The sequence below is a fragment of the Physella acuta genome, unplaced genomic scaffold, assembly GCF_028476545.2.
Source record: "Physella acuta isolate Inbredline_101_S28 unplaced genomic scaffold, ASM2847654v3 ptg000527l, whole genome shotgun sequence".
Lineage (NCBI taxonomy): Eukaryota > Metazoa > Mollusca > Gastropoda > Physidae > Physella > Physella acuta.
Window position 1 is genome coordinate 353,728 of NW_026732046.1, and position 15,925 is coordinate 369,652.

Below are 15,925 nucleotides of genomic sequence, written 5' to 3' on the forward strand. Positions count from 1 at the left end.
ACACCAGTGGAAGTGACGTGTTGAGGACAGGGACGGGGAGGGTGTGTGGTGTGGTCAAGTACACAGAGAGTGACAACAAGGGCACTTGTGCATGTGGCAAGTGTCAACACTCGGACACGCCCAGCAAAGTGTGGGGGGAGGTTCGTGTGAGGATAGCCACACATGTGGTGTTTGATGAGAGTGAGGCGAGACAGACCAGGTGTGTTGTAGGTTTTGATGACAATAAAAGTCCTGGGGTCAGTCTTGATGGCTGGTGGGTGAGGTGGGCAGACGCTGATGGAGACAGGTGTGAGTTTACACTGTGTGTCATGTGACCTAGAGCTGATTGATGAATTTGACAAGGTGTATCGGCACTTTGATGTTCTTTTGGAAAAAGTTAGTGAGAAATACACTAAATTTATTGATGTGGACAAGTTAACCCATCTTGTGTCACATCCTCATGGCTGTCCTAAACAGGTCTCTGTAGGACAATGGACACACGAACATAAGAGGGACGATGGCTGGTACAAGTACACGTACACAACATGTTCTTGTACAGGCTCCAGTTGAGTGTGTATATGTAAGGTGGCGACATCCCCACAGTGGATCAAACTCTGAAGGAAATCATAGCGGGAATGGTTGGACTTAATCTGCCTGTAATTGATAATTTTCTCTTCTTGCCTGCACAATGTTAACAAACAAACTTACGATTCCCTTGAATAAACGTGTATGTGTCAAGAGTTTAATGTTCTCATTAGCTTTGTATTCTAGTGTAGACGTGAAAGAAGTAAAAACATTGTTTAGTTTGTTAGACGTTATTAAAACATAACAAAAATTCTAAATAAATATGCAATGCAGAGGTATGTATTCTGTTCTGTTATTTTATTTAACCTGGTAGTTATTAATATATTCTTCATAGTGCCGCCCCTTTCGGAAATGATATTTAAATAAAATTTACGACACAGCCCCAGCTGCTAAAAATAAGACAACCTTACTTGAGAGAAACCACGAACTATACATTGTTAACTAATATATTTCCATGACCAATTTTATGCCACGTAAATAAGTAATTTTTTAACCTACTTTATAAACAATTCTAGACGCCCATTTGAGCGCCTTATATGACGCTGAAAACAAGGCAAGGATTGCCAAATCAAGAGAGCTTCCATTCAGCTCGAAAATCACTGGAACATCCACAGAGTTTTTTTACAAGCTTTTATTTAACTCACTTCCTCTGTCGTCAGTCGTCAGCCTAGATCGAAACGCAGGAGTGAAAATTCGGAAACTTCTACTTGACCGATACGATTCACATTTGACACGTGGGTCAAGACATGAAGGCAATGCAATCTTAAATTAAATTTGACTTAATTGGATGCCTAATTAAATTTTTTATGAATTAATTAAAATTTGGACCGAATTAGTAGGCATGTCTAGCCAACCACACCACACGCGTCATCACCTTCAATAGCTGCGCCATCACGGTACGTTCAATAGCTGCGCCATCACGTTCAGTAGGCGCGCAATGGTTTTTAGTCATGTAACTCTATTGTAAATAAATCATGTAAAGTACTGAAAAAAAATTCATAAAAAACGTTTTAATAACAAGCTTTTATGTAATAATGCACTAAAAAGTAGAAAATAAATTATAGACTACTATTTAAATAACTATAAAGAAAAGCGTGGGTGTCTTCCTTAACATTAGTAAAGGTATCCAATAGATACTAAAGTGACCCACGCTTTTTTTATAGTAATTTAAATAGTAGTCTATAGTTTATTTTCTACTTTTTAGTGCATTGTTACATAAAAGCTTGTTATTAAAACGTTTTTTATGAATTTTTTTCATTATGGATATATTTTTTTATTTATTAATGGAGCACATTCTAGATATATGTTAGTGTCTGACATTAAACGTAACACCCATTGTAAGGTAATATTGTCGTTTGTATCATAGATAGAAGTAGGGCTAGGATTAGGTTTAGGGGTTGGAAACTTTCGAAAAGGAAGTGTTTAATCTACTTTTTTTCCCGGTTCGACGGGTAATCCGTTACATTGAATGCAGAGGAACAGTAGGAAACACGATTTCTTTCAGACAATTAGTGTCCTAATTCTAGATTTAAAAATTTCATATAGGGATTAATTACCATGTAGAGTAAATTGAAAGGGTTAAATTATTTGTGTGTTTGGGGGGGGGGGGGTATGGTACGATAGGGTTAGGGTATGGTATGGTATGGTATGGTATGGTATGGTTATGGTACGGTATGGTACGGTATGGTACGGTACGGTACGGTACGGTACGGTACGGTACGGTGCGGTACGTTACGGTGCGGTGCGGTACGTTACGGTGCGGTACGGTACGGTACGGTACGGCACGGTACGGTACGGTCAGTACGTACGGTACGGTACGGTAAGGTACGGTACGGTACGGTACGGTACGGTACGATACAGTACGGTACGGTATGGTACGGTATGGTACGGTGCGGTATGTTATGGTATGGTATGGTACGGTACGGTAAGGTAGGGTACGGTACGGTACGGTACGGTACCTTGCGGTGCCGTAGGGTGCGGTGCCGTAGGGTGCGGTGCCGTAGGGTGCGGTGCGGTACGGTACGGTACGGTACGGTACGGTACGGTACGGCACGGTACGGTACGGCACGGTACGGTACGGTACGGTACGGTGCGGTGCGGTGCGGTACGGTACGGTGCGGTACGGTACGGTACGGTACGGTGCAGTGCAGTGCGGTACGGTACGGTACGGTACGGTATGTTTTGATTTCTGAACTATAATTTCCATGTCATAATGGGGATTGTGGAGAATTATGAGGTATGTTTTGTTTCTGAACTCTAAAACGTCACAAATTTGTAAGAAAATGATTAATTTCTGGTAGTTAAATTCATCGACTGAGTTGCTTTCTGGCATCTCTTAGCCCCTCCCCCTCAGGAGAATAATGCCAGAAAAAAAACCACTGATGCACCAATTAATTAATCTACAGTTGTCTATGCATAGGCTGTCCAATAAACTATTAAGATTATAGATAATATATCCATAAAACCCTGAGTTTAGTCATCTCACCTGATCTACATACTGTACAGCTGTACATTTGTTAAGTCCTACATCATCACCTACCACCCGTGTATACAAGCCTACTATGGGAAGGTTTTTAGTTTTTTGATGCCTGGTTGGTGTTTTTTTTCTACACATTGATAGCAAACGTTTTTACGTAATTTAATTTGTTAACAGTGTTTTGTGTACTGTTTCAGAGAATTCGTGACTTCAGCATAGCTGTTGTTGGTGTGGGTGGTGTTGGCAGTGTGACAGCTGAGATGTTGACTCGCTGTGGTATTGGCAAGGTCAGCAGTTTGGGACGTGTGTTTAGAGGAAGTTTGTAGTACTTAGGTTTTTGTGCAATTATTTGACAAAACGGCATAACTCTTAATATCAAGCTAATTACTAGTGATGATGCTATTAACTACCTTAAGGACATGGGCGGGTGATGAATACTAAATTAGCCAGAAATGCTTATTTCTAAACCTATTGCTATAATATTTAGCATATATTTATAGCTCAAAGAGTTAAGTCTAAAAATTAAAAAATGGCCGACAATTTCCTGAAGTAGCCATGGTGATGGTGACCATCTACTGTGGTGAATCCCAATATTACTACCCTGCTGTTTGACTGAGCCCTACAGCTACTTTTACTACGTCCCTACAACTACCAATGCCCTATGTCTATGCCCCTACAGCTGCTGTTGTTTGACTATGCCCCTACAGCTGCTGTTGTTTGACTATGCCCTATGTCTATGCCCCTACAGCTGCTGTTGTTTGACTATGCCCTATGTCTATGCCCCTACAGCTGCTGTTGTTTGACTATGCCCCTACAGCTGCTGTTGTTTGACTATGCCCTATGTCTATGCCCCTACAGCTGCTGTTGTTTGACTATGTCTATGCCCCTACAGCTGCTGTTGTTTGACTATGCCCTATGTCCATGCCCCTACAGCTGCTGTTGTTTGACTATGCCCCTACAGCTGCTGTTGTTTGACTATGCCCTATGTCTATGCCCCTACAGCTGCTGTTGTTTGACTATGTCTATGCCCCTACAGCTGCTGTTGTTTGACTATGCCCTATGTCCATGCCCCTACAGCTGCTGTTGTTTGACTATGCCCTATGTCTATGCCCCTACAGCTGCTGTTGTTTGACTATGCCCTATGTCTATGCCCCTACAGCTGCTGTTGTTTGACTATGTCTATGCCCCTACAGCTGCTGTTGTTTGACTATGCCCTATGTCTATGCCCCTACAGCTGCTGTTGTTTGACTATGCCCTATGTCTATGCCCCTACAGCTGCTGTTGTTTGACTATGCCCTATGTCTATGCCCCTACAGCTGCTGTTGTTTGACTATGCCCTATGTCTATGCCCCTACAGCTGCTGTTGTTTGACTATGCCCTATGTCTATGCCCCTACAGCTGCTGTTGTTTGACTATGCCCTATGTCTATGCCCCTACAGCTGCTGTTGTTTGACTATGACAAGGTGGAGCTGGCTAACATGAACAGGCTGTTCTACCAGCCGCACCAAGCTGGTCTCAGCAAGGTCGAGGCTGCAGAGAGGACGCTCAGGTAGATCACATTTTGTAGAGCCACAGGTAATTCACATTTTGTAGACCCATCAGGTAAATCACATTTTGTAGAGCCATCAGGTAAATCACATTTTGTGGAGCCACAGGTAAATCACATTTTGTAAAGCCATCAGGTAAATTACATTTTGTGGAGCCACAGGTAAATCACATTTTGTAAAGCCACAGGTAAATCACATTTTGTAGAGCCACAGGTAAATCACATTTTGTAGAGCTATGGGTCAATCACATTTTGTGAACACATATTTTGAATGTTTACATGCAGCTTAGTTGTAGTAACTAAAAGCCTAATTGGGGGGGGGGGGGTTCATTCATATATTATGTCCTCCTTATAATTCCCCTGGTTGAAGTTAAAACATTACACCCTTGACACTTACATGAACTTTGTGTACTTTAACCTTTTTATACCAGTAAACAGCCCTTCAGCTTTGTTGATCAGTTGATTGTTCTCTGCAAATATTACAATAGAGTAACAAAGTTGATTAAATAATTTGTATGTAATTATTAATGTATGGACAGGAAGATTTTATTTGCTCACACAAGTTTGCTTTATTTGGATGTTGATTTATTAAATGTTTGAATCAATCTTTCATGTTTCAGAGAAATCAACCCAGATGTTGAGTTTGAAGTTTACAACTACAACATTACAACAGTTGATAACTTTCAACATTTCATGGACAGAATCAGGTGAGGTTCCCTAGCTCTGATCTAACTTTAACAAGAAAGTAAACAATTACAGTTGTCTTCTACTGGGATTTAGACAATATACGCACTGTAACACCCAGCAATTTCATATTTTAATTTCCAGACGTGACCTGCCTGCTACAAAAAATCCACTGAATTTAGCTATTTTAATTAATAAACCGGGAGTGATCTCCCCTAAACTTTCTCGAATATTATTATATAAAATAACAGGGGATGGGAACTCGGGCTATAGACATGATTTTTAATCCATTTTAAATACTTAAAGTTTTAAAAATAGAATAAAATCTCGTAGACAAATTAATTGCACACCAAGTGAACGCGAAATAAAAAAGCGCATAATAGTGCGCAATATTATTAGTACTTTTAAAATTTACATTAGTTTTTTGAGAAATAGGAAGTAGCGTGAAGTACTACTTCCATTCAACGGAAATTACTCAAAATTTAACAGATGGTAGAGAATTAGATCTTTTACTTACATGTGAAATTTCATTTATCTATCTGAAATAGTACTCAAGTTATAGGCTTTTGAAAAATTCAAAGTAGGAAAAGTACCACTTCCGGTTATCAGAAATCGCTCAAAAGTTGATACGGATCTACGATTTTGATAAAATACTTATATATGAAATTTCATCAACCTAGCTGTAATGGTACTCAAGTTATCGTGTTTACACACGGACAGACAGACACACAGACACACAGACATACGGACAAGATTGCAAAATTATGTTTTTCCGTATCAGTGAGGTGTAAAACGTCGAGATTTGTAAAAATCTTGATTTTTTTTTTTTTGCACGATTACAAGACTTTCTCTATACTTCGTATATACGAGAAAGTAAAAAAGGAGAAAATAGTTTTTGCTGCTTTTCTTGCCTCTTTTTAGTTCACAAGTTGATATATTCTGTATCATCTTTGCATCACTAAATGCAATAATCTGTGTGGTGGATACACATATATGACCATGAATAATTTACATACTTGTCTCGATATTCTTAACTTTTTGTCCTTTGTTTTATTTTCAGGCTGGGTGGCAAACAGCAGGACACACCTGTTGACCTAGTTCTCACCTATTGACCTAGTTCTGATGACCTTTGTTTTATTTTCAGGCTGGGTGGCAAACAGCGGGACATGCCTGTTGACCTAGTTCTCACCTATTGACCTAGTTCTGATGACCTTTGTTTTATTTTCAGGCTGGGTGGCAAACAGCAGGACACGCCTGTTGACCTAGTTCTCAGCTGTGTCGACAACTTTGAAGCTCGTATGGCAATTAACACAGTAGGTTTGAGATGTTTTTCTACATGTATTTACATTTATTGTTGTCTACATCATGAAATTGAATAAATTTGAATGTCAGGAAGTTTTAAACTTATTGATTTTAAGTTTTGTCAAGTGCAAAAAAATAAATTTAAAAAAAACAATTTTTATCAAATGTGAAGAAATTAAAACAAATTTTGTTGTTCACATTTAGCTAAACATGGTATTGCTTTTAGTGATTCAAGACTAAGTCAAAGTTGAACAATAATGATGGTGTTTTGTAAAGTTTAAGCCTTGTTATAGATTACATTCTTGTAATTCTGTTTATCACTTTCTGTTTAAGTAAAAGCTTGTGGTCAACTGTTTCAGGCCTGCAATGAACTGGGTCAGTCGTGGTTTGATTAAAATCTTGTGGTCAGTCGTGGTTTGATTAAAATCTTGTGGTCAACTGTTTCAGGCCTGCAATGAACTGGGTCAGTCGTGGTTTGAGTCTGGGGTCAGTGAAAACGCTGTGTCTGGTCACATCCAGTTTATTGTACCTGGGGACACCTCATGCTTCGCTGTAAGTTGTGTGTGTCAGTGTAAGTCACAAGAACTCAACTAATCCAACTAATCTCCTATGTTACACTTTACCCCAGTGTGCCACGACACACCCACACAGATGTGAGAACTCAACTGATCTAATTTCTAATCTCCTATGTTACACTTTACCCCAGTGTGCCACGACACACCCACACAGATGTGAGAACTCAACTGATCTAATTTCTAATCTCCTATGTTACATTTTACCCCAGTGTGCCCCCCACCCACACAGATGAGAGGACTCAACTGATCTAACTACTAATATACTATGTTACACTTTACCCCAGTGTGCCCCCCCTCCCACACAGATGAGAGAACTCAACTGATCTAACTTCTAATCTCCTATGTTACACTTTACCCCAGTGTGCCCCTCCACTAGTCGTGGCCACCCACACAGATGAGAGGACCCTGAAGAAAGAGGGTGTGTGTGCGGCTAGCCTCCCCACCACCATGGCTGTTGTTGCTGGGTTCCTGGTCCAGAATGTCCTCAAGTAAGTCACTAGCTGGTCCAGAATGTTAATATCCTAATATATAAAACCCCACGTTCGCACTTCTCTCTCTCTCTGTCTGTCCGCAAAATATTTTCGCCGGACATCACGTCAGAATTGGCAGCGATATTTGGATACCTTTATACGGACTTTTTTTGAAAATAATGTCTTAGATGTTTTAAATGTATAACCACAATTTTATTTAAAGAAGAAAAATAAAAAAAAATTTGAATGTAGAGAAACAGTATTATTTATGCAACCGGAAAAGTGTATAAACTTGGGACAAGAACGCATTTAACAATGACGTCGCTTGTTTACACAAAAACAAGAGCACGAAACTGATGACGTCATCTTCCGAGTTTAGAATGTTAAAAAATGAACTATTTCATTCAAATATGATTTAGAGCTATGTACGCTATGAAATGTAGACTACACAATACGATATTCTCGGCCTAAACTTAAAAAAAATATTTTATCTATTTGGATTCTAGATCTAGAGATTCTAGATCTAGACTAGATCTAAATCTACGCTACGTCGCTAAGATCTATTCTAGATCTAGATTTAGACTCTATCTACTGTAGAATCAATTCCAAAAATAAATTTCTATAATAAACTTTTTCAGGACTTAAATATTTTATAGAAATCTTTGTTTCTTTAGCAATGAAACTGGCTAATTTTGGGTAAAAAAATTATTTGAAAAAATAGGCATATTAGTGTAAGTTATTTTTTTAAACACTTCTTTTATTCTCCATATTTTAAAAGGTACCTAATTAGCTGAGATGATAGTGTACTTGATACCAGGCAGGTGGTGCTGGATCAAGATACACAAAGTCAAACCTAATTTTTTTTTATATATGTGAATCTTCCTATTTTAGACTATAAAGAAAGGAACTACTTTGGCAATCTTTGTTTATCTATGCAATTTGCTAATCTCTATAATATATGAAGCAAAGTTGTCGGGTGCCCGACATCGGGCACTTCCCGGCGCCGCAGGCGCTTCAAATTTGGCAGGATCTTGCCTTGGGGCGACAGAACACGGGGGCCGGTTGGCCGAAAAGTCTACGATGAGGGGGTCAAAACAGACCTCGACTGACCGGCGCCTTATATGAGCTATAAATCGAAAAAAAAATTGTCCACGTAGGAACCTCTTCATAACTCCTGAGGTCGTAGACCGACCCTCGGGCAAATTAATTAAGCATTCAAATTCTCAATGTTTTTGAAAGCCTAAGCGAAGCTGGGCAGCATGCCTAGTTTAAAATAAAAGTAAGAATTAGTTAGCCACTAAACCACAACTATCCTTCACCTCCCTGACTCTACCATCCCACCACCTCACCTGACTCTACCATCCCACCACCTCACCTGTCTCTACCCTCCCACAGGTACCTGCTCCAGTTCGGATCTGTCTCCTACTACCTGGGCTACAATGCCCTCCAGGATTTTTTCCCCACCATGAGGATGAAGCCCAACCCCCAGTGTGATGACTCACATTGTCGCAGACAACAGCAGCTGTTCCAGGTCTGTCCTCACGTCAATAGACTATGTCAGTTCCTGGGGTCATATGTCAGTTCCTGGGGTCACATGTCAGTTCCTGGGGTCACATGTCAGTTCCTGGGGTCACATGTCAGTTCCTGGGGTCACATGTCAGTTCCTGGGGTCACATGTCAGTTCATGGGGTCACATGTCAGTTCCTGGGGTCACATGTCAGTTCCTGGGGTCACATGTCAGTTCCTGGGGTCACATGTCAGTTCATGGGGTCACATGTCAGTTCCTGGGGTCACATGTCAGTTCCTGAGGTCACATGTCAGTTCATGGGGTCACATGTCAGTTCCTGGGGTCACATGTCAGTTCCTGGGGTCACATGTCAGTTCCTGGGGTCACATGTCAGTTCCTGGGGTCACATGTCAGTTCCTGGGGTCACATGTCAGTTCCTGGGGTCACATGTCAGTTCCTGGGGTCACATGTCAGTTCCTGGGGTCACATGTCAGTTCCTGGGGTCACATGTCAGTTCCTGGGGTCACATGTCAGTTCCTGGGGTCACATGTCAGTTCCTGGGGTCACATGTCAGTTCCTGGGGTCACATGTCAGTTCCTGAGGTCACATGTCAGTTCCTGGGGTCACATGTCAGTTCCTGGTGTCATATCTTTACCCCAGATTTATATTTTCCAATCATTTTCCCATCTGATAAACACCTTTCAATGGCTGAAATTTTTTCAAGATAAAATTTGAAAGCTATTCAGCCATACATTTTTAAAAATCATTATACTTTTTTCCCCATTTAATCACTGGCAACTTAAGTAGAAGTAGAATTAGCAATTGTTTATTTATGGATTTTTAATTAAATGATTTTTGCACCCTGCATTACCCCACCCCACCCTGTATTACACCACTCCATCCTGTATTATTACCCCACTCCACTATTTGTTAATACCCCACTCCACCCTATATTACCCCACTCCACTATTTGTTAATACCCCACTCCACCGTGTGTTTCCCCACTCCACCCTATATCACCCCACTCCACCATGTGTTACCCCACTCCACCCTATATCACCCCACTCCACCCTGTATTATTAGCCCACTCCACTATTTGTTAATACCCCACTCCACCAAGTGTTAATCCACTCCACCCTATATTACCCTGCTCCACCATGTGTTACCCCACTCCACCCTATATTACCCTGCTCCACCATGTGTTACCCCACTCCACCCTATATTACCCTGCTCCACCATGTGTTACACCACTCCACCGTGTGTTACAGGAGAGAGAAGCCGCTAGACCAAAGACAGACAAGCAGGAGAAAGTGGAGGAGGTGGCTGTGGTACATGAGGAGAATGAGTGGAGTAAGTTGATTGTTATGTGGGGGGGGTCCCATAGATTAGATTATCTAGTTGTTTCATTTTGTGGTGGAGGCATCTAATTTTTCTTTTATATGTTGTCCTATGATGTCATGTATTCCCCGTGATGCCGAATTCTCGAGTTCAAATCTGGGTCCATGTCAGTAGGAAGTCCCTGAGTCCACCCAGCTCTGATGGGTACCTGTCGCGTGTTTGGGAAAGTAAAAGCAGCTTGGCAAAGTGCTGACCACACCTTCCCTTAATGTGCTGAGGTCAAGAAGCATAATATGAACACTGCTAATCTACCCAATAGATTGCTAGGTCTAAAGAAGATTCTTTAGTTTACTTTACATTCCCCCATTTGCATATATTACCATGATGCCATGTATTCACCTAATGTCATATTCTCTCTGTACCTGTTAATTGAGGTTATGATGTCATATACTCCCACTGATGTTATGCATTCCCCTGATGTCATATACTCCCCCAATGTCATGTATTCCCACTGTACCTGCAATTCCCCTGATGTCATGTATTTTCCCTGATGTCATATTCTCTCTGAAGTCATATATTCCCCTGTACCTGCAGGTATAGAGATTATGATGACATATACTCATCCTGATGTCATGTACTCCCCCAATGTCATATACTCCCCCAATGTCATGTATTCCCTCTGTACCTGCAGGTATAGAGATTGTAGCTGAGACAACAGAAGAAGAAGCTCTGGCAGCTGAAGGTAAAAAACCAGAGCTGACAGAAGGAGTTACAGTGGCTTACACTAAGCCTGCCACACAGGTGAGTTAACCTGTCACACAGGTGAGTTAACCTGCCACGCAGGTGAGTTAACCTGTCACACAGGTGAGTTAACCTGCCACACAGGTGAGTTAACCTGCCACACAGGTGAGTTAACCTGCCACACAGGTGAGTTAACCTGCCACACAGGTGAGTTAACCTGCCACACAGGTGAGTTAACCTGCCACACAGGTGAGTTAACCTGCCAGACAGGTGAGTTAACCTGCCACACAGGTGAGTTAACCTGCCACACAGGTGAGTTAACCTGCCACACAGGTGAGTTAACCTGTCACACAGGTGAGTTAACCTGTCACACAGGTGAGTTAACCTGCCACACAGGTGAGTTGACATACCTATCCTTTTGTTAAGTTAATCCATTGTTTATATATACCCACCAAAGAGCTTGTCTAACCATGTTTTCTCTACACCAAAAAGCTTGTCTAACCATGTTTTCTCTACACCAAAGAGCTTGTCTAACCATGTTTTCTCCCCACCAAAGAGCTTGTCTAACCATGTTTTCTCTACACCAAAGAGCTTGTCTAACCATGTTTTCTCTACACCAAAGAGCTTGTCTAACCATGTTTTCTCCCCACCAAAGAGCTTGTCTAACCATGTTTTCTCTACACCAAAGAGCTTGTCTAACCATGTTTTCTCTACACCAAAGAGCTTGTCTAACCATGTTTTCTCTACACCAAAGAGCTTGTCTAACCATGTTTTCTCTACACCAAAGAGCTTGTCTAACCATGTTTTCTCTAAAGCAAAGAGCTCGTCTAACCATGTTTTCTATACAGCAAAGAGCTTGTCTAACCATGTTTTCTCTACACCAAAGAGCTTGTCTAACCATGTTTTCTCTACAACAAAGAGCTTGTCTAACCATGTTTTCTCTACAACAAAGAGCTTGTCTAACCATGTTTTCTCTACACCAAAGAGCTTGTCTAACCATGTTTTCTCTACACCAAATAGCTTGTCTAACCATGTTTTCTCCCCACCAAAGAGCTTGTCTAACCATGTTTTCTCTACACCAAAGAGGTTGTCTAACCATGTTTTCTCCCCACCAAAGAGCTAGTCTAACCATGTTTTCTCTACACCAAAGAGCTTGTCTAACCATGTTTTCTCTACACCAAAAAGCTTGTCTAACCATGTTTTCTCCCCACCAAAGAGCTAGTCTAACCATGTTTTCTCTACACCAAAGAGCTTGTCTAACCATGTTTTCTCCCCACCAAAAAGCTTGTCTAACCATGTTTTCTCCCCACCAAAGAGCTTGTCTAACCATGTTTTCTCTACACCAAAGAGCTTGTCTAACCATGTTTTCTCCCCACCAAAGAGCTTGTCTAACCATGTTTTCTCCCCACCAAAGAGCTTGTCTAACCATGTTTTCTCTACACCAAAGAGCTTGTCTAACCATGTTTTCTCCCCACCAAAGAGGTTGTCTAACCATGTTTTCTCTAAAGCAAAGAGCTCGTCTAACCATGTTTTCTCTACACCAAAGAGCTTGTCTAACCATGTTTTCTCTACACCAAAGAGCTTGTCTAACCATGTTTTCTCTACACCAAAGAGCTTGTCTAACCATGTTTTCTCTACACCAAAGAGCTTGTCTAACCATGTTTTCTCCCCACCAAAGAGCTTGTCAAACCATGTTTTCTCTACACCAAAGAGCTTGTCTAACCATGTTTTCTCTACACCAAAGAGCTTGTCTAACCATGTTTTCTCTACACCAAAGAGGTTGTCTAACCATGTTTTCTCCCCACTAAAGAGCTTGTCTAACCATGTTTTCTCTACACCAAAGAGCTTGTCTAACCATGTTTTCTCCCCACCAAAGAGCTTGTCTAACCTTGTTTTCTCCCCACCAAAGAGCTTGTCTAACCATGTTTTCTCTACACCAAAGAGCTTGTCTAACCATGTTTTCTCCCCACCAAAGAGCTAGTCTAACCATGTTTTCTCTACACCAAAGAGGTTGTCTGACCATGTTTTCTCCCCACCAAAGAGCTTGTCTAACCATGTTTTCTCCCCACCAAAGAGCTTGTCTAACAAATTTTTTCTCCCCACCAAAGAGCTTGTCTAACCATGTTTTCTCTACACCAAAGAGCTTGTCTAACCATGTTTTCTCTACACCAAAGAGCTTGTCTAACCATGTTTTCTCTACACCAAAGAGCTTGTCTAACCATGTTTTCTCCCCACCAAAGAGCTTGTCTAACCATGTTTTCTCCCCACTAAAGAGCTTGTCTAACCATGTTTTCTCTACACCAAAGAGCTTGTCTAACCATGTTTTCTCCCCACCAAAGAGCTTGTGTAACCATGTTTTCTCTACACCAAAGAGCTTGTCTAACCATGTTTTCTCTACACCAAAGAGCTTGTCTAACCATGTTTTCTCTACACCAAAGAGCTTGTCTAACCATGTTTTCTCCCCACTAAAGAGCTTGTCTAACCATGTTTTCTCTACACCAAAGAGCTTGTCTAACCATGTTTTCTCCCCACCAAAGAGCTTGTGTAACCATGTTTTCTCTACACCAAAGAGCTTGTCTAACCATGTTTTCTCTACACCAAAGAGCTTGTCTAACCATGTTTTCTCTACACCAAAGAGCTTGTCTAACCATGTTTTCTCTACACCAAAGAGCTTGTCTAACCATGTTTTCTCTACACCAAAGAGCTTGTCTAACCATGTTTTCTCTACACCAAAGAGCTTGTCTAACCATGTTTTCTCCCCACCAAAGAGCTTGTGTAACCATGTTTTCTCTACACCAAAGAGCTTGTCTAACCATGTTTTCTCTACACCAAAGAGCTTGTCTAACCATGTTTTCTCCCCACCAAAGAGCTTGTCTAACCATGTTTTCCCCCTTGACATCTGATACAGGAGGTGGACGTGACTGAGTTTGTTCCTGCCACAGAGTTGAGTTTACAAGACCTGATGAAACAGATGCAGAACTTGTAACATCAAGTCACTGGCAACATTTAGGCTGTGTAATTAATTCAATTAATGTCTGATCACTCTCAACACTTAGGCGGTGTAATTAATACAATTAATTAATGTCTCATCACTCTCAACATTTAGGTGGTGTAATTAATTCAAACATGTCTAATCACTGTGTATTTATTCCTCATGTGATATACTCTGATGTATGTCTGTGTATGTTAAAGTCATCTGATGTATGTCTGTGTATGTTAAAGTCATCTAATGTATGTCTGTGTATGTTAAAGTCATCTGATGTATGTCTGATCCATAAAGTCTGATGTATGTCTGTGTATGTTAAAGTCATTTGATGTATGTCTGTGTATGTTAAAGTCATCTGATGTATGTCTGTGTATGTTAAAGTCATCTGATGTATGTCTGATCCATAAAGTCTTATGTATGTCTGTGTATGTTAAAGTCATTTGATGTATGTCTGTGTATGTTAAAGTCATTTGATGTATGTCTGTGTATGTTAAAGTCATCTGATGTATGTCTGTGTATGTTAAAGTCATCTGATGTATGTCTGATCCATAAAGTCTTATGTATGTCTGTGTATGTTAAAGTCATTTGATGTATGTCTGTGTATGTTAAAGTCATCTGATGTATGTCTGTGTATGTTACAGTCATCTGATGTATGTCTGTGTATGTTAAAGTCATCTGATGTATGTCTGATCCAGAAAGTCTGATGTTTGTCTGTGTATGTTAAAGTCATCTAATGTATGTCTGATCCAGAAAGTCTGATGTATGTCTGGGTCTGATACTTGACCATTTAAGTATTGTATATCAAAGTATGGCTAGTTCAGCTGTAAAACATTTCAAAATTCATGTTTTATATTGATGTTTACTATTTTTTATTTATTTCACATTCAACTGGGAAGAATGTAAGTTGCTATGAATAGAATCTACAGTTTTGGTTAAACAAAAATGTAAGTGTCCACAGCAAGACATGAATAATTATCTAGAATTAGAACATTTGATTTAAGATCTTTAATTTGATATCGAGATCACTTACCAATGTAAATTGATAGACAATTTATTTTTTAAATGTTTGTTACAAATATCATGTTTGCCTCTCTAATTTTTTACTTTTGAACATGCACTCAATTGTGATGGTTGGAACATAAACAGTATCAGTGTGGAAAAATTAAAAATAACTGATTCCTTCATATGATGGTAGAATCCTGAAATATACTTTTAAGAAAAAACCAAGTTCTTTCAGTTTGAACAGACAACTTTAGTACAGCTACCGGGCAGGAAACTATATTATAAATGTGCGGAATGAATTGATTATTTGAGTTGATGCATTCTCTAACTGTAATAGTCTGGTTTTATCTGTGGTGTGAATGACGCCATACAACTGACATTATTGACATATTAAATTTTGTTTTTCTGTCATTATTGAGCAGCCATCAAACACATGTTTATGTAAGATTTTTTTTTTACTGCTGCTAGCAAATGTTACATAGAGTGAACTAAGAACAACAAAGTTCAATTGATTAATTTTGCATTCTTTTATTTTGGTTAATAGAAGAGGATTCTCTGGTGTTGTTCAGATATAGGAAATTGGAGAACAAAATCCTAGACTCATTTGCCTGACAATATCTGGCACAAGATGTCTGACCACTGGAGACCATGTCAGTTTGACCTACGTAACTAATTGTGTAGTGATATTTAAGCCCAGCAGTATAAAACTTGTACTAGTCAACACTCAATCAACC

The 15,925-nt window shown here is 40.1% G+C and overlaps 2 protein-coding genes across 2 annotated transcripts in view; both read left to right on the top strand.

The window, feature by feature from the left end:
* The window catches only part of LOC131945143 (uncharacterized), a 328,239-nt gene that overhangs the window by 35,429 nt on the left and 276,885 nt on the right, over positions 1-15,925 (top strand). The window lies entirely within an intron of this gene.
* LOC131945150 (ubiquitin-like modifier-activating enzyme 5) lies at positions 2,777-14,242 on the top strand. Its single transcript, XM_059306166.1, has 11 exons — positions 2,777-2,800; positions 3,238-3,327; positions 4,480-4,589; positions 5,207-5,293; positions 6,499-6,583; positions 7,020-7,124; positions 7,508-7,635; positions 9,013-9,148; positions 10,393-10,474; positions 11,154-11,263; positions 14,112-14,242. The coding sequence occupies exons 1-11, from the start codon at positions 2,777-2,779 to the stop codon at positions 14,187-14,189; spliced, it is 1,035 nt and encodes a 344-aa protein (XP_059162149.1). The 3' UTR covers positions 14,190-14,242.

Bases quoted from the DNA above. Each gene is read 5' to 3' on its own strand.
- LOC131945150 (XM_059306166.1), top strand. From the start codon at position 2,777: ATGGGGATTGTGGAGAATTATGAG. The intron at 4,590-5,206 runs GTAGATCACATT...TTCATGTTTCAG, and splicing joins GCTGCAGAGAGGACGCTCAG to AGAAATCAACCCAGATGTTG. The intron at 7,125-7,507 runs GTAAGTTGTGTG...ACTTTACCCCAG, and splicing joins GGGACACCTCATGCTTCGCT to TGTGCCCCTCCACTAGTCGT.